A 26,843-nucleotide genomic window follows, 5' to 3' on the forward strand; every position below is an offset into this window, starting at 1 on the left:
ACCTACCGGCAGGACTGTGGTAAGAACTTTAAAATTACAGCAGAATCCTCACATCTGTGGTCAGGTGATTTTCCACAAGGACGACAAGACCTTTCACTGGGGAAAGAAGAGTCTCTTCAACAAATGATATTGGAAAAACTGGATATCCACATGCAAAAGAATAAAGTTGGGCCCTTACCTTAAACCATATACAAAAATTAACTCAAAATGGATCAAAGACCTAAATTTAAAAGCTAAAACTATAAAACTCATAGAAGGAAACATAGAACCAAAGCTTCGTGACATTGGATTTGGTAATGGTTTCTTAAATATGACATTAAAATCACAAGTAACATGGGAAAAAAAAGATAACTGGACTTCATCAAAATTAAAACTTACCTGCATCAAAAGACACTATGAAGAGAATGAAACAACAACCCATGGTATAGGGGGAAATATTTACAAATCATATATCTGATAAGGGTTTAATATTTAAAATAAAGAACTCCTACGACTCAACAACTAAAAGATAAACAAGCCAACTTTAAAATGGGCAGAAGACTTGAATAGGCACGTCTCCAAAGAAGATAGACAGATGACTAGTAAGCACATCAAAAGATGCTCAAAGTCAGTAGTCATTAAATTTAACAAGAAAACAAAATTAAAATGCTTAGTTTGCAATTGTCAATAAGTAGAATTCTAAATAAACACAAAGAACAGCAATGCATTCTTTAAACTTTTGGCTTTTATTCTAACAGAACCTTGTGTATACTGTAAACCAGGAGTGGCAAAGTTTTATCTAATCAATTGGAAGTGACTCCCTGGAAAACTGCATTAAGAAGGATTCTGAGGACACACCCGGGTTCATCGGGAAATCATTCCATAGTCAATTATTGACGTACAGGACAGCTACGAAAGAGCAAGTGATGCTGCTCATGCCACATATTCGCTACTCCTATCACAAAGTTGAAACTCCCAAATGGTTTACCAGAGCTAAGAAACAGGCAGCTATAGGAGAGAACAGTTTGAAACCAAAAATCAGACTGTGCCAGCAGAAAGCTTGGCTGGAGACGATAACTAGGGATTTCATTGGTTACTTCCTTCACCTCCTACTTCCATTGTTAAGCACTTAGATGTAGCCTGATCCCTGATCTGCCTTAAGTAAGTCCTATGTCAAAGAGGCCAAAGGACCAGATTAACACAAGAACAGCTCCAACTGGCCCACTGTTCTAGGACTTCAGAACTCATGAAGTAATCTGGAGAAAGAGCCTACAGAAAACAAAGACGTTGAGTATCCACAAACAGAAAGCAAAGAAGAAAGGTCTGGAATCTTGTGAGTACTGCCTGGACGTCTTCATACTGAGTTACCTAGATTAGCTTTCTTCACAGAGAACAGATAGCAAGGTCAGAGCTTAACTGGGGAGGAAAGGATTGGTCCCTTCTTGTAGCACATGAGAGAGAAATAGTTTTCCAAAGATATGAAGGAGGAAAAACTAAATAAAATTCTGTTGCTATTCCCAAATTTCCCAAGGTCACTGGTCTTACTGGGTTAAATAATAACTCTGGTCAAAATTTAACTTCAAGTCCCCCTGATTAAACAATTAGAGAAATCCTGGCCTACCTCCCTGGAATAAGGCTTCCACTTTAAATTTGGTCCGTCAGCCAACTAAGGCTGACTTAGAACAGGGCTGGAGGTCTCCTTAGCTGAAGAAAAGAATAAATAGGACATGTCCAGTCTCAGGTTTTCTGGCTAAGAGTATCACCATTGAACCAGGTTTCTCTGTTTGTCCACCTGAAGTTATTTTGAAAAGAAATGAAAACCAAACTTACAGCCAATTCAAGGGCCCTGGTAAGCAGATTGCAGAGTCCAGGAGGGCCAGGATGCTGAAGGGTAAGGGAAGATGAAGGGCTTCCTTTACCTTTCCTTTGGCTGCAGAAAGGATTCCCTCCTCCTAACTTATCCCCAGATAGGGTTCCAGCCAGACTATCACTTAGATCTGACAGTCTGGATTTAACAGATCTATCAAAGTTCTTTACCACTGGCACCTGGTAGGGGTGAGAGGAGAATGGCATAAGAGGTGGGCCTTGGAGGGTCCTAGAGCCTTAGCATAGGTAGTCATGATACCGCAAGGCCATAGGAGAGCTGGAAAGAGTCTGGGGTGGTACAAGAACAGCCTTTTGGAAGTGCTTAAATCTCAGCTAAACCAGGCTCAGAAGTTCCCTGAAAGCTTATTGGAGATCTCCCCAGAACATCCATAATTATTTTTGATGGTGTTCTCTTCGTTCCAGTAACAGGTTGACCATCCCTGAAAGCCCCGTCAGATACTAGAGGCACTTAGGCACTAAATTTGGGTCCTGGAGACAGTACCTGAGTGCCGTGAACCACTGAGTCAGTGAACTCTCCTGTTTTCTTTCCAGCGTGATCTGGGCTCCATCAGATTAAGAACCTCAGAGCTAAATCAGTGGGCACTGGTAACAATCATGAAGATCTAGATCTAGTCCCCCTAAACCCCCTAGAGATCATTCTATAGGGGCCTCAGCAGCAGTTTGGGTCTCTGCATCTTTCACCCCAAAAATGCATGAGGACATGATAAATAGATAGACTGGGAAGCAAACAATAAACACATCCCTGGCCCTCTGGGGCACATTCACATTTTATCAGGACACCTGACCTGAACTGGAGTGTCTGCAGAGGAGACTCACTTGCTGGTTTACTGGGTGTCTTAGTCATCTAGTGCTGCTACAACAGAAATACCACAAGCGGATGGCTTTAACAAAGAGAAATATATTCTCTCACAGTTCAGGAGGCTAGAACTTCATATTCAGGGTGCCAGCTCTAGGGGAAGGCTTTTTCTTTGTCACCTCTGGTGGGAGGTCCTTGTCATCAATCTTCCCCTGTTGAGGAGCTTCTCAGTGCAGGAACCCTGAGTCCAAAGGACATGCTATTCTCCTGGCTCTAGTTTCCTGATGGTATAGGGTCCCCATACCTCTCTGCTGGCTTTTCTCTTTTATATCTCAAAAGAGATTGGTTTAAGACACAACCTCATCTTATAGATTGAGTCCTGTCTCATTAACATAACTGCCTCTAATCCTGCCTCATTAACATAACTGCCTCTAATCCTGCCTCATTAACATAACTGCCTCTAATCCTGCCTCATTAACATCACAGAGGTGGGATTTACAATACACAGGAAAATCACATCAGACTACAAAATGGTGGACAATAACACAATACTGGTTATCATGGACTAGCCAAGTTGACACACATTTCTGGGGGGGACACAATTCAATCCATAACACTGCGCAAGTCCTTCCTTATATATACCTTCACAGTCTAGTCTGCCCGTGGAGCGGCTAGATCCAGAGGGCCTAAAACTCCTACAGGAGTCCAGGGATGAACCCTCTCCCCTTCACAGCACACAGGAAAGCTAGCCATATGCCAATATCATCTTCCCATGGAGAAATTTCCAGGGCCCAAGGCTGGGCAGTAATTATTATATGCAATTGGGCGACGAGGGTTAGGCAGGTACCAAACTATAATTCAAAAAGAAAAAGATGTCTTTACTATTTGATGGGTGGATAAAGCAAATTCAAAGTCATTTAACAACAACAAAAACTGAGTATCTACCCTATGCAGTTTATCAGAACAAGCACTGGAGACACCAAGGTGAATGAATATAACATGATTCTTGTAATTGAAAATCTGGAACTAGCAAAATTTGCTTCAGTCTCACTGTTTTTCTACCTCATTGAGATTGTTTTTACTAAGTATATTGTTTTAAGATGATCTTTTAATTTGTTTTTTAGGTAAATGTTATTTTTTGGCTCAGTGTAAAAACTTTAAAAAGTTTAGAACATGTATCCAGGGAGACCCTTTCTGCCAGTATACAGAAGAAATAGGTTCTTCCCCCAAACAAAAATTATAGATTAAGGAACTTCCAGTTCCAGTAACATAACAATCTAGATTACTTGAAAACCTTCCCAATGCAAACACCAAGAAATTCTAGATAAATTCTTTGAAATGTGGAGCTGGGCATGGAGCAAAAAGAATATTCAAAGGTACCAGGAAAGAAGGGGCTGAAACCCATAGGCATGGCACTGGCCCTCCTGCTCTGAGGTGGGTGAAATGCCCATGCCAGTAACTTATCAACTGCAGCTTTAATGCCTGTGTAAGGGCAGGAGAAAAGACCCTGAGCCCTTGCAATGAGAGGTGTTGGAATTGAAAATTTGCTAATACAAAAGTTGGATTCGTCAGAAGGCTCTAAAAAAAATTGGCCGTCACACAAAGGGACATAGTTATCCAGGACTGTGGATGAAAAAAAAAAGTCTTCCCTTAAAATTTTTAAGCATGGACCTGTGTAACAGTTCAAACTGTCCCAGGAACCTCCAAGACAAAAAAATTAACATAAAAATAAGTCACAAATTATTAATACCCCTGGACCACCTAGCAGGGACATATCCAAAATCTCTAGGGAAAGACAAGCCCTTCTTCCTTAACCAAGTTACAAAGAATTCTGACATGTATCCCTTCAGAAAATGAACTCACAATCCAAAATTAAAACTCCATTCAGAAACTATCGACCATGACTAAGAGTCAACAAAAAGGACAAACAGTATATTAAGACCTCTGATATTTGCAGGTAATAGAATATGAATATATAGCCATTCATATTTTAAAAATAACAAAACCAAAAAGAGGTTATGCACGGAGGAATACCCTGAACAACCCTATCACTGCAGAACATGTTTTTAAAAAGCTAGATAGAATATTTTCTGAAGGTGGAAATAACCCGTGTTCATCAACAGATGCTAATGGCTAAACAAAATGTGGTACATACAATGGAATATTATTCAATCATAAAGAGAATGAAGTTCCAATACATACTACAACACAAATAAACCTAGCAAACATGCTAAGTGAAGCCAGTCAGACACAAAGGGACAAATACTGTATGATCCCACTTACAGGGAATACCTAGAATAGGCAAATCATAGAGACGGCAGTTTAATAGTGGTTGTAAGGGGAGAGGAGGAAATGTGAGGTTGCTGTTAAAGGGGTACTGAGTTTCTGTTTGGGGTGATGAAAAAAGGTTCAGAAATGGATAGTGTTGATGGTTGCACCACATGGTGAACGTAATTAATGTCACTGAACTGTACACCTAAAAATCGTTAAAATGGAAAAATTTTTCTTATATCCATTTTACTACAATAAAAAAATTTTAACATTTTTTTAAAATATCTTCTTAAATGCATTGCTGAACTAGCCCAACTGTAAAGGCTATTCATTGAAGTGAAAAGTCCGTGAAACCTCTGAAGCTCCCAGTGATCCTGAGGACAGTGAACTCTAATTTTGACAGATGCATGGGTTCTGGGGCCGGGAGACAAAGCCACACGAGGTGGGGAATATGATAAGGAAACCCATTCCCATCGAGTTGATTCCAACTCATAGTGACCCTACGATAAGAGACCTGTAAATAGACACCAGTTGTTGAATTGGCAACTCCATGTGTGTCAGAGTAAAACTGTGCTACATACAATTTTTGATGGCTAATTTTTTGGAAGTGGATCTTCCAAGGTCTCTCTGTGTGGACTTGAACCTCCAACCTTTTGGTTAGAAGCGCAGCACATTAACCATTTGCACGACCCAGAGACTCTCCAAATAAAGCCAGAAAACACCCACCCTGAGAAGAGGGCGGCATGAAAACTTCCCTATCTTGGTAGGGGCATTGGGCGGGAAGAAGAAAAAATCTCCGAGAATCAGAAACCACAAAGTGGCTTCACATGCACTGGCAGCCCACGTTCTCGTTATCTAGGTCATCTAAAAAAACAAATGAGACTTTTGTCTTTTTCTTTTGAAAATTTTCTGATCTACAAGAAAGTTGAAAAAATAATACAGAGCATACTTGTAAACATCCTCTTAGATTCACCAACTGATAAGATTTCGCTGCATTTGTTCTCTCTCTCTACCTATGTATATCTCTATATATAAGCAAACGGTTAATGTGCTTGGCTGCTAACCAAAGGTTGGAGAATGGAATCCACCCGGGGGCACCTCGGAAGAAAGTTCTGGCAATCTACTTCTAAAAACAAGCAGCCATAGAAAACCCTACGGAGCACACAGTTCCACTCTGACACACACGGGGTCGCCATGAGTCAGAATACAAGCATACCTTGGCGATATCGAGGGTTCGGTTCCAGACCACTGCAATAAAGCAAATACCACAATAAAGCAGGTCACATGGATGCTTAGGCTTCCCAGTGCATATAGGTTTACACCGTACTGTAGTCTATTAAGTGTGCAATAGTACTACGTCTAAAAAAAGCAGTGTTCATACAGACCCCGACAAGAGAGTCAGCGTGTCCTTTGAAGCTCGGAAGCCAGGCTTTGACTTCTCTCTAGCTATGAAAGGCCCACATGGCATCTTCTTCCAATATAAGGCTGTCTCACCTACACTGAAAACCTGTTGGTGAGCGCAGCCACCGTCATCAGTTATCTCAGCTAGATCTCGGGGATGACTTCCTGCAGCTTCTACATCGGCACCTGCCGCTTCACCTTGCGTTTTTATGTTACAGAGAGGGCTTCTTTCCTTAAGCCTCATGAACCAAACTCTGCCAGCTTCAAACTTTTCTTCTGCAGGTTCCTCACCTCTCTCAGCCTTCAGAGAATTGAAGAGAGTTTGGGCCTTGCTCTGGATTAGGCTTTGGCTTCAGGCAGTGTTGTGGCTGGTTTGATCTTCTATCCAGACCAGTAACTTTCTCCGTATCAGCAACAAGGCTATTTTGCTTTCTCATCATTTGTGTGTTTCATTGGAGCAGCACTTTTAATCTCCTTCAAGATCTTTTCCTTAGCATTCACAACTTGGCTGTTCAGTGCAACAGGCCTAGTTTTCAGCCCAACTCAGCTTTCGACGTGCCTTCCTCACTAAGCTTAATTATTTCTAGCTTTTGACTCTTCCTTTCACTTGAACACTTAGAGGCCACTTATGGTTATTAATTGGCCTAATTTCAATATTGTTCTATCTCAGAGAATAGGGAGGTGTGAGGAGAGGGAGGGAGACGCGGTAACTGCGGTCGGTGAAGCAGTCACAACACACACAACATTGATTGATCAAGTTCGGTGTCTTACATGGGGTTTGTGGTGTCCCAGAACAATAGTAACATCACAGGTCACTGATCACAGTGATACAATAACAGACATAATAATAATGAAAAATTTGAAATATTGCAAGAATTACCAAAATGTGACACAGAGACATGAAGCAAGCACATGCTGTTGGAAAAATGACGCCAATAGACTTGCTCCACACAGGGCTGCCGCAAACCTTCAATTTGTGAGAAATGCAGTATCTGCAAAGTGTGCCTGTAATTCATTCTGCTGCCGAGAAGACTCTAAATTAAAAGAAATGATGTAATAACCCTGGCTCGTTTAAACAGATTGACTAAAATAATGGGAGAATTCTTTAAAAGTAAGATAAAGATTAGGACAACAATTAATTAGTATAATACCTTGAAAGCTATTCATTGAACTCTAGGTAATAAATAAGCATGTATCATTAAATATTATTTAAACAATTTACCTTTTTTATTGCTTTGCTACCAGCCACAACCATTTGATTAAGCAATAATTCAACCTAAGTTACTGCCATATAAATATATTTAACATTCATGCATTTTAATGTGCATGATATATCACTTTTAATTCTTTTTCTTTCATCTCTTTTTTCCAATTAAAAAAATTTACTTTCCAAATGGCAATTCTGGCTGGCTCTGTTAGAAAAAATTCTTCATTTGTGACATGTAACAAGCTACACGTGATTATATATTTTAGACTTTCAAAGCCACTGTATCACAGTGTCAATTTACATGTCAAGCATCCTTCAAACCAAACGACTAGAACATTCACTTCAGCATTCCTGAGGACCGTTTGCTTGGTCTTTCTGTTTATGAAATATTTTAGCAAAGTTTCTGCATAGCAACTAACAAGATCTGGAAAAAGGATTTACAAAAACTCTGTCATTTTCTCCTTTGCGAATAACTTAACAGTGATTCAAAAATCAAGAGAATTACCACAATCTTCTTTTATGTATAAAGAAAAAAAGAAAAAAGCAAATCTGTTGCCATCAACTCGACTCTAACTCATAGCGACCCTATAGGACAGAGAACTGCCCTGTAGCGTTTCCAAGGTGCAGCTGGTAGATTTGAACTGCCAACATTTTGGTTAGCAGACAACCTCTTAACCACTGTGCCACCAGGGCTCATTCTTTGGCATAGGTCCTAGAAAACAAAAAACCAAACCCATAGCTGCAAAGTTGATTCCAATTCATAGGCAACTGCCAACTTTTTGGTTAGCAGCCAAGCTCTTCAACACTGTGCCAATCAGCATTCCTCTTTTATATATACATTTTGTAAAAAAAAAAAGGAATTCCTGAACTCACACCTTCTTACTCCACATTCCATGTCTCTGCCACCCATTTCATCTTAATAGGATCTGAAGTCTATGCCTAGATTTCACAATCCTGACTGTAAGAGTCCATGCAGCAGAGAGGTTTCAATAAATGGTACCAACAGAACTGTAGCTCAAAGAAGGACCGTTAGCCAATGAGAACTCTATGGATCACAACAGAAGATTATCTGACATAGTGCTAGACGACGAGCCTCCGGGGTTGGAAGGCACTCAAAATACATAGTGGATGCGACAATGGACATAAGCATAACGACTGTGAAGATGGTGCAGGACCAGGCAACATTCCGCTGTTGTACAATGGGTCCTCATGAGTTGGAAATGACACAACATTATGTGTTAGGCACTTTACATATATAATTTAATTCTCATAAAACTCCTACAAGTTTGGCATCATTATCACCATTATATAGAGAAGGAAATAGAAGAGTTCCTCAGACATACAGCTCAGAAGTGGCAGATCTAGTAATCGAACTTCTGACTCTTTATACTAGCCTGGGAAGAGTGAGAGAATTTAACTCTAATTATTTAAGTGATTACTTCTCAGTTCTCCTAAGGATGGTACATAGAACTACTCTATATGTACGAAAGACAAGTTAATTCATTACATACAACGTATGCTGTACAGCCTTAGTGCAGAATTCTCTGGGAACTGGTAGAAAGGGGCTGTACCATACGAAGCTGCCAGAAACTTCTGGAGTTTACGTAAGGCTCTTGGGTCATCAAGGAATAAATGTGTAAATAGGAAGTGAATGAGTCAGTGACTGGGATGGAGAAGTTAAGCTATGTATCTTGATCTCCTGAACTGAATGAAGTCTGAAAAACAGGACTTTTGAAAATTCATGTAGAATTGAATCTCTTCAGACCTCCAACAAGTGAGAGAAATTCATTATGGCTCTTTCCATATTATAAATCTAACAAAATGAAAAAAAAAATTATTTTTCGAGGAAAAGACCCATGATTATCTTAAATGTGAAAGCTACATCCAAAATACTGATACTCGTTTCAGGAGAAAACAAACAAACAAACAAAACAGAATTGCAGCCCAAAGTAGTATTTGGAACGTAACCTGTCTCTCTTATTACTAGATGTCATGACAAATCATGCTTTATTTAGGTTTTTGCTTTTGTACCAATTAGTTTTTGCTTTTATGCCTTTACTATTTGATTAGACTTCTAGATTGTAGCATCCTGATATTAATGGGATGTGAAGGCACCATGTGAACTAGATCATGCATTCTAGGTATTCCTGATTTCAGCAATCACGCCCCCACCCCCACCAAATCTTCCCAGGACATTCTACAAAACTGAGGATAACTATGTGTTTTTGTGTGTGCAGTACAGAAAGGGGAAACCCTGGTGGCTCAGTGGTTAAGTGCTATGGCTGCTAACCTCCAGGCACTCCTTGGAAACTCTGTGGGGCAGTTCTACTCTGTCCCATAGGGTCGGTATGAGTCGGAATCAACTCGAAGGCAGTAGGTTTGGTGTTGTTGGTTTTGCACAGTAAGGAATAAATAAATAGAAAGGAAAAGACTCCCGATTGCTTCCCAAACAGGCATTTAATCTCCAGATGTTTGCATGCCTCTGAAAACAGGCTGCTTAGTTTTCTCACATGCACTTTCTACATTTAAAACTTTTTTTTCTTTTCCACACCTAAGACTTAAAAAAAAAAACACTTAAAGAGTCCTTAAATAGAATCTCTCGGTCCCTCCAGACCTTTGCACATGCTACCCTCTGCCTGAGATGGGCACCCTCTTCCCCTGCTCACTTTACTTGGTTACCTTCCACTCATCATTATTTCCTGAAAGATCTCTCCCCAGAGTAACTCAAATTCCTCTGCCCATTATCATAGCCCTTATATTGCCCTGCCTGTTACAGTAACACTAGCACCCACTTTGCACCCTTATAGTGACTTACTTATTTATAATTACTTGCTTAAAACGTGCACCTCTGCGGTGTCTGTCTCCCTTACCATGACATTTCCCAAAGTCTTACACAGGCCAGCATCAATAACAGTTGTTGACTTGGAGTGGTTTTAACCCTCCTCCCATAATCTCCATTAGCACCCTCCCAAGCCATAAAAATAATAAATATATAAAAATCTGATGGAAAGCATGACTACATGGATCATGATGAAATATTACAATTTTTATTGATCTACCACCTACAGTGTATGTGAAAACTGTTGTTGTGTACCATAGAGTCAATTCCAATTTATACCAACCCTATAAACTATTTGCTACCCTATAAATACAGTTTCAAGCGAAGACCCCTTTCTAACCCCACCCTCCAACCAAAGTATCACCCTGGAGACCCCCTGTGAAGGGGTTCCAGTCCCCTAGTCAGTGAGTCATCCAGCCTTTCTTCTCCTCTGTTTATTTGCAACGTTTAATCCCTCCCTTCCAGGATTCTCACTGTATCCAGGCAAAGATGATGACTTCTTTTGTCCACTCCATGACTTCAAAAATGATACACTATCCCACACTTGAAGGGGTGTGACTTATTCCAGTATTCTGGGGAACAAATTGACTACCTTAAAATTCTCATACCCTTTGATTTAGAAGTCTCATATTTTCAAATTCTTTCTAAGAAATCATCAGATGTGTATGCAAAATTTTATCCACAGGTATACACATTACAATAATATTCATAACAGCAGAAATTGGGAACAAACAAAATGTTAGACAAGAGACAATGCTTGGAAAAAAGAAGAGGGACAGTATTAAGTATAGGCTTTTTAAATGTAGAATGAAGCCTTTACATATTCTGTGCTACACGCACAAAAAAATTATTTCTTTAGAGATAAATGAGTAACTTAATCCCTTCCCTTTGTCAAAAAATAACGCAGAACATTAACAGACTGCTATGCAAGTTTAACAGACAATTTACACCGGGCAACACATCCTTTATGAAGTAAACGAGCGCTCCCATCAGTCAGGATTCTTGAAGTGCTTATATACAAAGTTATTAGGAACTTTGGACAAAATTTCTGCTGGATTGACATTTACCTAACTTTGCAGGTAACAGTTACAAGACAATCATAACATCAGTAAGTCTTGGTTACAAGACTTCTAAAATTTTGAAAACAGGCTGTGTTCATCAATCCTGAAAACAGGATATGTTCATCGATCTTGAAAACAGGATACATTCATTAGTTTTGAAAACAAGGCATGTTTATTAATTTTGATTGCTTTCTGAAAGAACGCATTTTAAGTGAAAGTTCATGAATAATGAAACCAGCCTTTCTGATCTCAGTGGACCTGGCCACTTAGAAACAATTACATGGAACAAAACAAGCTGCTCGTAAGGTTACTATAAATCATAGCTAAAAGGTTATTTGATTGTTACAGTGCATAGATTTCTAACAACACTGAACAAGATGGCCTTAAGTGTCATGGGTAAGAAAACGCTTTATGTTTTCATAACGCAAACCTTGTAAATTTTTTTTTTTTACAACTTACATTTTCCAAGTTTAGAGTGAACTCTTTACACACTCTGCTACATGCACAAAATATGATTTCTTTAGAGATAAATGAGTAATAATAATACCTTCCCTTCAAGAACAGAGTGTCTAGGGTGGAAATAGAGAAGTAACATGATAAATTACTGTGCATTAAAAGACATCTGATCAAAGCTCATGAAGTTACATTTTGGAGTGTCTTGAAGGATCAGTCGAAGCTGGACTACCCAGGGGTATAGGTGCATAAAACAGAGGGCTGGAAAAGGTCTAAGACTGTTCAGAAACTGCAAATTATCCCCATGTGGGTAAAACATCGGACATGCAGGTGGAGTGATGGCAAATGAAACAAAAAACAGAATGTAAATCAGAGACCGGATTTTCTTTGAAATAAGAAACTTACCTTGAATAGTTGATTGAATCACATTTCTCTAAATTTGGAAAAGATGTGCCTTTTTTAAAATATCTCAAACTTCTGCCCAAACCCAGAACAATTTCTTAAAAACTCAAGTCGTGGCTTCCATTTAGGAAGATGTAGCAGCACCCACCTAGCATGATGGGAGACGCTTGCCCCAAGTCAGTTTCCTTGGCCTGCTTGGATTTTCTGCCACTGGAATCACTTCTGTAGGTCAAGGCTTGTTCTCCATAACCCACTGCCATTGAGTCAATTCCAACTTCATAGCGACCCTGCAGGACAGAGCAGAACTGCTTCCCTGGTGCTTCCAAGTAGCACCTGGTGGATGCCCACTGCTGACCTTTTCCTTAGCACATATAGCTCTTAGCCACTACCACCACCAGGGCTTCCTTGTTCTCCCTAGCCCTATTAAAACCACTAGCCAGGGAATGGTAACCCATTAATTTCGTTTTTCTTAAACTAGATCACGATGCCATAGAAAGAATGAGTAGTGGGCCTCCGTGTGCCTGAAGCGCACTACATACATTTGAAGCATCAATTTTACTTTAATATTCTGGGTGGAAGAAAATTATTTCTATATGAAATATTAATAGATACATCATAAGGAAGAATGGAAAACTTGTTTAATTTTTAAGACAAAACAAAGTTCTCCAAAAAATTTCTCTCTTGCCTCGGGCTGTTTTGTGGTATACTTCCAGTGGCCCCTTTTCCCCCACTCAAAATGTTTCAGATCTTCTGACTTTGGAGACACAGCCATGTTAGAAGTGGAAAGAAATGCCCTAAAAAAGTTGGTGGTTACACTTGTATTAACTCCAGAGCCCTTTCTTGGAAAGGAAATGTGCAGGGAATCCCAAAACACAAAACAGACAAAAGTGAAACTAAACCCAAAACCCAGTGCCGTCCAGTCGATTCGAGGACTGAGCCCAAAGCCCATCTGGTCAGGAACCACACTTACCCAGTCGTTACCTGCAGGGGCACAGAGGCAATGCAAAGTATCCCTCAAGCATCTGCAGCTATTTCAAAACAACTTCCCTGAAAGAATGCAACCTAAGGCTGATATCCTGGGCCAGAAGGAAAGAGGAGGAAAAGCAGACCTGTTGGAAGGATGGACCTGGGCATGGAAATGCCCCAGATGCTGGGCAAGCCATGCCTTTTATAAGGAAACCCTCCAAGGTGGGAGAATAGCAAACGTGCAGGGAAGTTCGGAAGTCAGGAAAAAAAAACACTCAGAACTAAGACTACAACCTAAATCCCCTGATCAACATCTTTTTTTCTACCTCTCCTTTCTTACAAGGCCTCATAGTATCAGAGGGATATGGGTAAATGTTTTACAGTTAAAAAAGCTTTTTCAACCTATCCTGTTGCCGTGGAGTCAATTCCAACTGTAGGAGCCTGGCTGGCGCAGTGGTTAAGATCTTGACTGCTAACCAAAACGTCAGCAGTTTGAATCCACCAGCCACTCCTTGGAAATTCTATGGGGCAGTTCTACTCTGTTTATAGGGTCGCTATGAGTCCTATGCGACTTGATGGCAATGGGTTTGGGGTTTTTCAACCCAGTTAATAAAATTCCCCTAAATATCTTAAATTGCATTTAATTTAGCATATTATACTTTCTTTTTTAAATACTTAAGGTGTCTTGACAATAAGAGAAAAAAGAAAAAAAATCCTAACTCCTTAAATAAATTGCTTTCTTTTTTAAGTATTTCAGGTGTCTAGCCATTAAAAGGAGCATCGAACACGAAGTGGTTAAGAGCTCAGGTTGCTAACCAAAAGGTCAGCAGTTCGAATCCACCAGCCGCTCCTTGGAAACCCTATGGGGCAGCTCTACTCTGACCTATAGGGCTGCTATGAGTGGAAATCGACTCCACCGCACACAACAATTTAAAAAAGGAAAGAAAAAAAACTAACTACTTAAATAAATCTCACAAATCTAGTACATTAAGTTTAAGAATATGATAACTCTTAAACTCTCCTAAACATTTACAAACTTAGTAAAATTTTTTAACCTAAAATTCCAGTCTAAATAAATCACTCAGTAAAATAGTAACTCCTAATTGCAGCACTCATCTGCTAGACATTTTAATATGCCAAATTTTCTTCAATATAAGTGCTTATTAAAAATGCCAAAATTATTCCTAAAATGGCAACAAAAATAGTAATACTATGGTTTGATTTAGTTTATTACATTTCCATAATAAATTTAAGTTTTTAAGAAACTAAAACTGGAGGCAGAGCCAAGATGGCTGACTAGGTAGAAGCTACCTCAGATCCCTCTTGCAACAAAGACTCAGAAAAACAAGTGAATCAATCACATACATGACAATCTACAAACCCTGACCATCAAACACAGATCTAAAGAGTTGACCTGAGTGACAGAGACTGAGAACCAGCAACCACGGGGAAGCAACAACTGTTTTCAGAGCCTGGAGTCAGCGTCTGAGTCAGAAAACCTTGGCGCCAGGCTTTGGACTGGGCGCAGGGGAGCTGAGCACGGCATCCTGAGACAGCGCAAATACTGGACGAAGCCCTGGCCCCCAGAAGTGACCTCGGGGGAAGCCAGTCAGGGCACACAGGCAGTGCAGCGACACGGCTGACAGGAGGAGAAGTCATCGGGAGGCAGCGACTGGTTTTGAAGCCTGGAACGTGCAGTCCTAGCCGGGGAACCTTGGTGCTGGGCTTTGTACTGGGAGTGGAGGAACTGACCACGGCCTCTGAGACAGCACAAGCACAGGACGCGGGACTGACCCTCAGGGGCAATCTCGACCCAGCCAACGCACACAGGCTACACACCCCTTGGGAATCTCAGATAAAACAGCCATCACCAAGCAAGATAAGTAATTTTGTCTATATTCCGGGGTGCTACTCTCTCCTATCTATCTGATCCATCCCCTCCCCTTCCCACGCGGCTTCATTAACATTGGAATTTCCTGAACCAGAGAGTGAAGTGCTCTGCGGTTTGTTTTGTTTTGGTCTTTTCCTAACCCATTCTCCTGCCCTGAGAGAAGTAGCTACAAAAAACCCAGGGGCCAAAAATCCTTCCCTGACTTCCCAAAATTGGACTAAAAATACATAACCAGCTCCAGCCAAGCATATGAGATCCACAGTCTTGGGCTTTCATCCCTACAGGGAACAAGGTGGCCATTATAACGCAAAGGCAATTCTGATAGGGATCTGACTGTAATTGTTTTAGCAGATTACTGGAAGACAAGTTTCCCAGGTCTCATATCTCTGCGTATTCAACAGAGCCCTCACTGACCCACAACAGGGAACTGAGGGCTAAGGCTCCCCCCAGACCACCTAGCCTCCTGCCTTAGGGGCCTGAGGATGGTGACACCAACCAATCTGTAGAGGTACATGCATTGGGTGCCTAAGGTACAGCTGCAGAGCCCACCCACCAAAGTGCTTTAGGAATAGAGACACAACTACCTCACTGGCACTTGGGGGAACCCTGTCAGCATCCTGCGACCCCTGAAGTGTGACCCCCTGCTGCTACGAGAATCTGGTGCACACAACTATCACCACTACTCCTCTAGGTGGATACATGACACTCTGCACCACACATTTGGTGACCCAAAATCAGATTCTACTCAAGAATAGTGAATGGACTCTTAGGCTTATATATCTGGTAACAGACCAAACCAGCTCGTAATAGGACATAAGTGATTCAAGGCCTATAACAATCAAGACAGCACAATTTAGTAGCCCATCTACGTATATTCAAAGAAGATAAAACTCAGTGAGCAAATATAAAATAAATCATTACAATATGTTATAGATGGCTTGGAGACTACAGTCGATATCAAACCACATAAAGAAGCAGACCATGATTGCTTCTACAACTCCCCAAATTAAAGAATCAAAATCTTTCCCAAATGAAGATACAATCCTGGAATTGCCAGATGCAGAATATAAAAAACTAATTTACAGAATGCTTCCAGACATCAGGGATGACCTCAGAAATGAAATAAGGCAATCTACAGAAAAAGCCAAGGAACACACTGATAAAGCAGTTGAAGAACTCAAAAAGATTATTCAAGAGCATAGGGGAAAAATTAATAAGCTGCAAGAATCCATAAAGAGACAGCATTCAGAAATCCAAAAGATTAACAGGAAAATTAGAGAATTAGACAACTCAATAGGAAGTCAGAGGAGCAGAATCAAGCAACTAGAATGCAGAGTGGGGGACCTGGAGGATAAGGGAATTGATACCTATATAGCTGGAAAAAATCAGATAAAAGAATTTAAAAAAATGAAGAAACCCGAAGAACCATGTGGGACTCTATCAAGAAGAATAACTTGTGTGTGACTGGAGTCCCAGAACAGGGAGGGATAACAGAAAATACAGAAAGAATAGTTGAAGATCTGTTGGCAGAAAACTTCCCTGACATCATGAAAGACGAAAGGATATCCATCCAAGATGCTCATCGAACCCCATATAAGGTTGGTCCAAAAAGAAAATCACCAAGACATATTATCATCAAACTTGCCAAAACCCAAGATAAAGAGAAAATTTTAAAAACAGCGAGGGATAAAAGAAAGGTCTGCTACAAAGGAGAATCAATAAGTTCAGACTACTCAGCAGAAACCATGCAGGCAAGAAGGCAATGCAATGACATCCATACAGCCCTGAAGGAGAAAAACTGCCAGCCAAGGATCATTTATCCTGCAAAACTCTCTATCAAATATAAAAGTGAAATTAAAACATTTACAGATAAACACAAGCTTAGAGAATTTGCAAAAACCAAACCAAAGCTACAAGAAATACTAAAGGAAATTGTTTGGTCAGAATATCAATAATATCAGATACCAGCACAACACAAGGTCACAGAACAGAACATCCTGATATCAACTCAAATAAAGAAATCACAAAGACAAATTAAGATAAATTTTAAAAAGAAAAAAAGGCTCAAAGCAGGGAATCATTGAAGTCAATATGTAAAAGATCACAATAATCAAAAAGAGGGACTAAATACAGGAGGCATAGAACTGCCATATGGAGAGGAAAACAAGGCGATATAGGACAATACAAGTTAGGTTTTTACTTAGAAAAATAGGGGTAAATATTAAGGTAACCACAAAGAGGTATAACGATTCCATAACTCAAAATAAAAGCCAAGGAAAACATAACAATTCAGCAAACATAAATTCAACTACTATGAAAATGAGGAACACACAATTTACAAAGAAAAACGTCTCAGCACAAAAAAGTAAATGGAAAAATGAAATTGTCAAGAACACACATAAAAAGGCATCAAAATGACAACACTAAACACATACTTATATATAATTATGCTGAATGTAAATGGACTAAATGCACCAATAAAGAGACAGAGAGTCTCAGACTGGATAAAGAAACACGATCCGTCTATATGCTGCCTACAAGAGACACACCTTCGACTTAGAGACACAAACAAACTAAAACTCAAAGGATGGAAAAAAATATCTCAAGAAAACAACAAGCAAAAAAGAGCAGGAGTAGCAATATTAATTTCTGACAAAATAGACTTTAAAGTTAAATCCACCACAAAAGATAAAGAAGGACACTATATAATGATAAAAGGGACAATTGATCAGGAAGATATAACTATATTAAATATTTATGCACCCAATGACAGGGCTGCAAGATACAGAAAACAAACTTTAACAGAACTGAAAAGTGAGATAGACACCTCCACAATTATAGTAGGAGACCTCACACACCACTTTCGGAGAAGGACAGGACTTCCAGTAAGAAGCTCAAAAGAGGCATGAAAGACCTAATTGCTACAATCAACCAACTTGACCTCATAGACTTATACAGAACACTCCACCCAAAAGCTGCAAAGTATACTTTTTTTTTCTAGCGCACATGGAACATTCTCTAGAATAGACCACATATTAGGTCATAAAACAAACCTTTCCAGAATCCGAAGCATCAAAATATTACAAAGCACCTTCTCAGACCACAAGGCCATAAAAGTGGAAATCAGTAACAGAAAAATCAGGGAAAAAAATCAAACACATGGAAACCGAACAACACCCTCCTAAAAAAAGACTGTGTTATAGAAGACATTAAGGAGGGAATAAACAAATTCATGCAATGCAATGAGAATGAAAACACATCCTATCAAAACCTCTGGGACACAGCAAAAGCAGTGCTCAGAGGTCAGTTTATACCGATAAATGCACACATACATAAAGAAGACAGAGCCAAAATCAGAGAACTGCCCCTACAACTTGAACAAATAGAACGCTAGCAACAAAAGAATCCATCAGGCACCAGAAGAAAACAAATAATAAAAATTAGAGCTGAACTAAATGAATTAGAGAACAGAAAAACAATTGAAAGAATTAACAAAGCCTTTAAAAGCTGATTCTTTGAAAAAATTAACAAAATTCATAAACCATTGGCTAGACTGACTGAAGAAATACAGGAAAGGAAACAAATAACCCGAATAAGAAACGAGATGGGCCACATCACAACAGACCCAACTGAAATTAAAAGAATCATATCAGGTTATTAAAAAAATTGTATTCTAACAAATTTGCAAACCTAGAAGAAATGGATGATTCCTAGAAAAACACTACCTACCTAAACTAACACAATCAGAAGTAGAACAACTAAATAGACCCATAACAAAAAAAGACATTGAAAAGGTAATCAAAAAACTCCCAACAAAAAAAAGCCCTGGCCTGGACGGCTTCACTGCAGAGTTCTACCAAACCTTCAGAGAATTGTTAAAACCACTACTACTAACGGTATTTCAAAGCATAGAAAAGGATGGAATACTACCAAACTCATTCTATGAAGCCATCATATCCCTGATACAAAACCAGGTAAAGACATCACAAAAAAAGAAAATTACAGACCTATATCCCTCATGAACATAGACGCAAAAATCCTCAACAAAATTCTAGCCAATAGAATTCAACGACATATCAAAAAAATAATCCACCATGACCAAGTGGGATTTACACCAGGTATGCAAGGCTGGTTTAATATTAGAAAAACCATTAATGTAATCCACCTTATAAATAAAACAAAAGACAAAAACCACATGATCTTATCAATTGATGCAGAAAAGGCATTTGACAAAGTCCAACACCCATTCATGATAAAAACTCTCACCAAAATAGGAATTGAAGGAAAATTCCTCAACATAATAAACGGCACAAAAAATTTTCTTTTTTTTTATACAAAGCCAACAGCCAACATCACTCTAAATGGAGAGAGCCTGAAAGCATTTCCCTTGAGAACGGGAACCAGACAAGGATGCCCTTTATCACCGCTCTTATTCAACATTGTGCTAGAGGTCCTGCCCAGAGCAATTAGGCTAGACAAAGAAATAAAGGGCATCCGGATTGGCAAGGAAGAAGTAAAATTATTTCTATTTGCAGATGACATGATCTTATACACAGAAAACCCTAAGAAATCCTCCAGAAAACTACTGAAACTAATAGAAGAGTTTGGCAGAGTCTCAGGTTATAAGATAAACATACAAAAATCACTTGGATTCCTCTACATCAACAAAAAGAACATCGAAGAGGAAATCACCAAATCAACACCATTCACAGTAGCCCCCAAGAAGATAAAATATTTAAGAATAAATCTTACCAAAGATGTAAAAGACCTATACAAAGAAAACTACAAAGTACTACTGCAAGAAACTAAAAAGGACCTGCATAAGTGGAAAAACATACCTTGCTCATGGATAGGAAGACTTAACGTAGTAAAAATGTCTATTCTACCAAAAGCCATCTATACATACAATGCACTTCCGATCCAAATTCCAATGACATTTTTTAATGTGATGGAGAAACAAATCACCAACTTCATATGGAAGGGAAAGAAGTCCCAGATAAGTAAAGCATTACTGAAAAAGAAGAAGAAAGTGGGAGGCCTCACTCTACCTGATTTCAGAACCTATTATATAGCCACAGTAGTCAAAACAGCCTGGTACTGGTACAACAGGCACATAGACCAATGGAACAGAATTGAGAACACAGACATAAATCCATCCACATATGAGCAGCTGATATTTGACAAAGGCCCAGTGTCAGTTAATTGGGGAAAAGATAGTCTTTTTAACAAATGGTGCTGGCATAACTGGATATCCATTTGCAAAAAAATGAAACAGGACCCATACCTCACACGATGCACAAAAACTAACTCCAAGTGGATCAAAGGCCTACACATAAAGACTAAAACAATAAAGATAATGGAAGAAAAAATAGGGACAACGTTAGGAGCCCTAATACACGGCATAAACAGTATACAAAACATTACTAAAAATGACGAAGAGAAACCAGATAACTGGGAGCTCCTAAAAATCAAACACCTATGCTCATCTAAAGACTTCACCAAAAGAGTAAAAAGACCACCTACAGACTGGGAAAGAATTTTCAGCTATGACATCTCTGACCAGCGCCTGATCTCTAAAATCTATATGATTCTGTCAAAACTCAACCACAAAAAGACAAACAACCCAATCAAGAAGTGGGCAAAGGATATGAACACACACTTCACTAAAGAAGATATTCAGGCAGCTAATAGATAACATGAGAAAATGCTCTCAATCATTAGCCATTAGAGAAATACAAATTAAAACTACAATGAGATTCCATCTCACTCCAAAAAAAAAAAAAAAAAAGACTGTCATTAATCCAAAAAACACAAAATAATAAATGTTGGAGAGGCTGTGGAGAGATTGGAAATCTTATACACTGCTGGTGGGAATGTAAAATGGTACAACCACATTGGAAATCTATCTGGCGTTATCTTAAAAAGTTAGAAATAGAACTACCATACAACCCAGAAGTCCCACTCCTCGGAATATACCCTAGAGAAATAAGAGCCTTCACACAAACAGATATATGCACACCCATGTTTATTGCAGCTCTGTTTACAATAGCAAAAAGCTGGAAGCAACCAAGGTGTCCATCAACAGATGAATGGGTAAATAAATTGTGGTATATTCACACAATGGAATACTACGCATTGATAAAGAACAGTGACGAATCTGTGAAACATTTCATAACATGGAGGAAAGTGGAAGGCATTATGCTGAGCGAAATTAGAGGCAAAAGGACAAATATTGTATAAGACCACTACTATAAGATCTTGAGAAATAGTATAAACTGAGAACACATACTTTTGTGGTTATGAGGCGGGGAGGGAGGGAGGGAGGGTGGGAGAGGGTTTTTAGTGATTAGTTAGTAGATAAGAACTGCTTTAGGTGAAGGGAAGGACAATACTCAATATACGGAAGGTCAGCTCAACTGGACTGGATCAAAAGCAAAGAAGTTTCCGGGATAAACTGAAGGCTTCAAAGGTCAGCGGAGCAAGGGCAGGGGTTTGGGGTCTATGGCTTAAGGGGACTTCTAAGTCAATTGGCAAAATAATTCTATTATGATAACATTCTGCATCTGACTTTGAAGTATGGAGTCTGGGGTCTTAAATGCTAACAAGCAGCCATCTAAGATGCATCAATTGGTCTCAACCCACCTGGATCAAAGGAGAATGAAGAACACCAAGGTCACACGATAACTATGAGCCCAAGAGACAGAAAGGGCCACATGAACCAGAGACTTACATCATCCTGAGACCAGAAGAACTAGATGGTGCCCAGCCACAACGGATGACTGCCCTGACAGGGAGCATTAACAGAGAAGCCCTGAGGGAGCAGGAGATCAGTGGGATGCAGACCCCAAATTCTCACAAAAAGACTGGACTTAATGGTCTGACTGAGACTAGAAGAATCCCGGTGGTCATGGTCCCCAAACCTTCTGTTGCCCCAGGACAGGAACCATTCCCGAAGACAACTCATCAGACATGGAAGGGACTGGACAATGGGTTGGAGAGAGATGCTGACGAAGAGCGAGCTACTTGTATCAGGTGGACACTTGAGACTGTGTTCGCGTCTCCTGTCTGGAGGGGAGATGGGAGGGTAGAGAGGGTTAGAAACTGGCACAACCGTCCTGAAAGGAGAGACTGTTAGGAAGGAGCGGGCTGACTCATTAAGGGGAGAGTAAGTGGGAGTATGAAGTAAAGTGTATATAAGCTTATATGTGACAGACTGACTTGACTTGTAAACTTTCACTTAAAGCACAATAAAAATTATTTTTAAAAAAGCAACTAAAACTAAAGAAACAATTATCATATCCCATGTAAGGCAAGGTTATTCCTCTATGAAAGTCGAGGTTACCTCCTCAGCTTGTGGATGTTGCTCTTCAACCACAGAGATGCCAGAGAGATTTTTCTGGTAACCCAGACTACCTTGTAAAACATTTTTTTTTTACCTTTTATTGAGCTTCAAATGAACGTTTACAAATCAAGTCAGACTGCCTTGCATACCTGATATAAATCCCACTTGGTCATGGTGGATTATTTTTTTGATATGTTGTTGAATTCTATTGGCTAGAATTTTGTTGAGGATTTTTGCATCTACGTTCATGAGGGATATAGGTCTGCAATTTTCTTTTTTTGTGATGTCTTTACCTGGTTTTGGTATCAGGGATATGATGGCTTCATAGAATGAGTTAGGTAGTATTCAGTCATTTTCTATGCTTTGAAATACCTTTAGTAGTAGTGGTGTTAACTCTTCTCTGAAAGTTTGGTAGAACTCTGCAGTAAAGCCATCCGGGCCAGGGCTTTTTTTTGTTGGGTGTTTTTTGATTACCATTTCAATGTCTTTTTTTGTTACGGGTCTATTTAGTTGTTCTACTTCTGATTGTGTTAGTTTAGGTAGGTAGTGTTTTTCTAGGAATGCATCCATTTCTTCTAGGTTTGCAAATTTGTTAGAATACAATTTTTCGTAATAATCTGATATGATTCTTTTAATTTCAGTTGGGTCTGTTGTGATGTGGCCCATCTCGTTTCTTATTCGGGTTATTTGTTTCCTTTCCTGTATTTCTTCAGTCAGTCTAGCCAATGGTTTATGAATTTTGTTAATTTTTTCAAAGAATCAGCTTTTAAAGGCTTTGTTAATTCTTTCAATTGTTTTTCTGTTCTCTAATTCATTTAGTTCAGCTCTAATTTTTATTATTTCTTTTCTTCTGGTGTCTGATGGATTCTTTTGTTGCTCACTTTCTATTTGTTCAAGTTGTGGGGACAGTTCTCTGATTTTGGCTCTTTCTTCTTTTTGTATGTGTGCATTTATCGATACAATTTGGCCTCTGAGCACTGCTTTTGCTGTGTCCCAGAGGTTTTGATAGGAAGTATTTTCATTCTCATTGCATTCTATGAATTTCCTTATTCCCTCCTTAATGTCTTCTATAACCCAGTCTTTTTTCAGGAGGGTATTGTTCAGTTTCCAAGTATTTGATTTCTTTTCCCTAATTTTTCTGTTATTGATCTCCACTTTTATGGCCTTGTGGTCTGAGAAGATGCTTTTTAATATTTCGATGTTTTGGATTCTGCAAAGGTTTGTTTTATGACCTAATATGTGGTCTATTCTAGAGAATGTTCCATGTGCACTAGAAAACAAAGTATACTTTGCAGCTGTTGGGTGGAGGGTTCTGTATAAGTCAATGAGGTCAAGTTGGTTGATTGTTGTAATTAGGTCTTCCGTGTCTCTATTGAGCTTCTTACTGGATGTCCTGTCCTTCTCCGAAAGTTGTGTGTTGAAGTCTCCTACTATAATTGTGGAGGTGTCTAGCTCACTGTTCAGTTCTGTTAAAGTTTGTTTTATGTATCTTGCAGCCCTGTGATTCAGTGCATAAATATTTAATATGGTTATATCTTCCTGGTCAATTGTCCCTTTTATCATTATGTAGTGTCCTTCTTTATCCTTTGTGGTGGATTTAACTTTAAAGTCTATTTTGTCAGAAATTAATATTGCTACTCCTGCTCTTTTTTGCTTGTTGTTTGCTTGAGATATTTTTTTCCATCCTTTGAGTTTTAGTTTGTTTGTGTCTCTAAGTTGAAGGTGTGTCTCTTGTAGGCAGCATATAGACGGATCGTGTTTCTTTATCCAGTCTGAGACTCTGTCTCTTTATTGCTGCATTTAGTCCATTTACGTTCAGCATAATTATAGATAAGTATGTGTTTAGTGTTGTCATTTTGATGCCTTTTTATGTGTGTTGTTGACAATTTCATTTTTCCACTTACTTTTTTGTGCTGAGATGTTTTTCTTTGTAAATTGTGTGTTCCTCATTTTCATAGTATTTGACTTTGTTTGCTGAGTCGTTGTTTTTCTTGGTTTTTATTTTGAGTTATGGAGTTGTTACACCTCTTTGTGGTTACCTTAATATTTACCCCTATTTTTCTAAGTAAAAACCTAACTTGTATTGTCCTATATCACCTTGTACCCCTCTCCACATGGCAGTTCTATGCCACCTGTATTTAGTCCCTTTTTTTGATTATTGTGATCTTTTACATATTGACTTCAATGATTCCCTGCTTTGAGCCTTTTTTTCTTTTTAAAATTAATCTTAATTTGTTTTTGTGATTTCTGTATTTGAGTTGATATCAGGATGTTCTGTTCTGTGACCTTGTGTTGTGCTGGTATCTGATATTATTGGTTTTCTGACCAAACAATTTCCTTTAGTATTTCTTGTAGCTTTGGTTTGGTTTTTGCAAATTCTCTAAGCTTGTGTTTATCTGTAAATATCTTAATTTCGCCTTCATATTTCAGAGAGAGTTTTGCTGGATATATAATCCTTGGCTGGCAGTTTATCTCCTTCAGTGCTCTGTATATGTCATCCCATTGCCTTCTTGGCTGCATGGTTTCTGCTGAGTAGTCTGAACTTATTTTTATTGATTCTCCCTTGTAGGAGACCTTTCTTTTATCCCTGGCTGCTTTTAAAATTTTCTCTTTATCTTGGGTTTTGGCAAGATTGATGATAACATGTCTTGGTGTTTTTCTTTTTGGATCAATCTTAAATGGGGTTCGATGAGCATCTTGGATAGATACCCTTTCGTCTTTCATGATGTCAGGGAAGTTTTCTGTCAGCAGATCTTCAAGTATTCTCTCTGTGTTTTCTGTCCTCCCTCCCTGTTTTGGGACTCCAATCACTCACAAGTTATCCTTCTTGATAGAGTCCCACATGATTCTTAGGGTTTCTTCATTTTTTTTAATTCTTTTATCTGATTTTTTTCAGCTATATTGGTATTAATTCCCTGGTCCTCCAGATTTCCCACTCTGCATTCTAATTGCTCGAGTCTGCTCCTCTGACTTCCTGTTGCGTTGTCTAATTCTGTAATTTTATTGTTAATCTTTTGGATTTCTGAATGCTGTCTCTTTATGGATTATTGCAACTTATTAATTTTTCCACTATGTTCTTGAATAATCTTTTTAAGTTCTTCAACTGCTTTATCAGCGTGTTCCTTGGCTTTTTCTGCAGATTGCCTTATTTCATTTCTGAGGTCATCCCTGATGTCTGGAAGCATTCTGTAAATTAGTTTTTTATATTCTGTATCTGATAATTCCAGGATTGTATCTTCATTTGGGAAAGATTTTGATTCTTTAGTTTGGGGGGTTGTAGAAGCAGTCATGGTCTGCTTCTTTATGTGGTTTGATATCGACTGCTGTCTCCAAGCCATCACTAAGATATTGTAGTGATTTATTCTATATTTGCTCACTGAGTCTTATCTTGTTTTGTTTTCTTTCAGTACACATGGATGGGCTACTAGATTGCGTGGTCTTGATTGTTGTAGCCCTCGACCTACTTATGACCTATTACCAGCTGGTTTGGGCTGCTACCAGATATATATGCCTGGGTCCATTCACTATTCTTGAGTAGAATCTGATTTTGGGTCATCAAGTGTGTGATGCACACTGTCACCTATCCACCTTGAGAAGTAATGGTGATAGTTGTGTGCACCAGATTCTAGTAGCAGCTGGGGTTCACACTCCGGCGGGGGCAGGATGCTGACAGGCTTCCCCCAAGTGTCAGTGAGGTAGGTGTGTCTCTATTCCTAAAGCACCTTGGTGGGTGGGCTCTGCAGCTATACCTTAGGCCCCCAATGCAAGTACCTCTACAGATTGGTAGGTGTCACCTTCCTTAGACCCCTAAGGCAGGAGGCTAGGTGGTCTGGGGGGAGGTTCAGCCCTCAGTTCCCTGTTGTGGGTCAGTGAGGGCTCTGTTTAATACACAGAGATATCAGACCTGGGAAACTTGTCTTTCCAGTAAATCCGCTAAAACAAATGCAGTCAGATCCCTATCAGAAATGCCTTTGCATTATAATAGCCACCTTGTTCCCTGTAGGGATGAAAGCCCGAGACTGTGGATCACATATGCTTGGCTGGAGCTGGTTCTGTGTTTTTAGTCCAATTAGGGAAGGATTTTTGGTCCCTGGGTTTTTTGTGGTTGCTTCTCTCAGGCCAGAAGAATGGGTTAGGAAAAGACCAAAAAAAAAAAAAAGGAAAAGAAAAACAGCAGAGCAATTCTCCCTCTGGCTCAGGAAATTCCAATATTAATGAAGCCACCTGGGAAGGGGAGGGGAGGGTTCAGAAAAACAGGAGAGAGTAGCACCCCAGAAAATAGACAAAGTTACGTATCTTGCTTGGGATGACTGTTTTATCTGAGATTCCCGAGGGGCACGTCGCCTGT

The 26,843-nt window shown here is 39.3% G+C and overlaps 1 protein-coding gene across 1 annotated transcript in view; it reads right to left on the bottom strand.

Moving 5' to 3' along the window:
• Window positions 1-26,843, bottom strand: part of LOC111751558 (uncharacterized) — a 360,216-nt gene that overhangs the window by 134,985 nt on the left and 198,388 nt on the right. Inside the window, exon 4 of the mRNA XM_064268594.1 lies at window positions 7-96. Coding sequence (XP_064124664.1) covers window positions 7-96 — 90 coding nt within the window. The remainder of the gene's footprint in view (window positions 1-6; window positions 97-26,843) is intronic.

This window comes from Loxodonta africana, chromosome 15 (assembly GCF_030014295.1).
Source record: "Loxodonta africana isolate mLoxAfr1 chromosome 15, mLoxAfr1.hap2, whole genome shotgun sequence".
NCBI classification, from domain to species: Eukaryota; Metazoa; Chordata; class Mammalia; order Proboscidea; family Elephantidae; genus Loxodonta; species Loxodonta africana.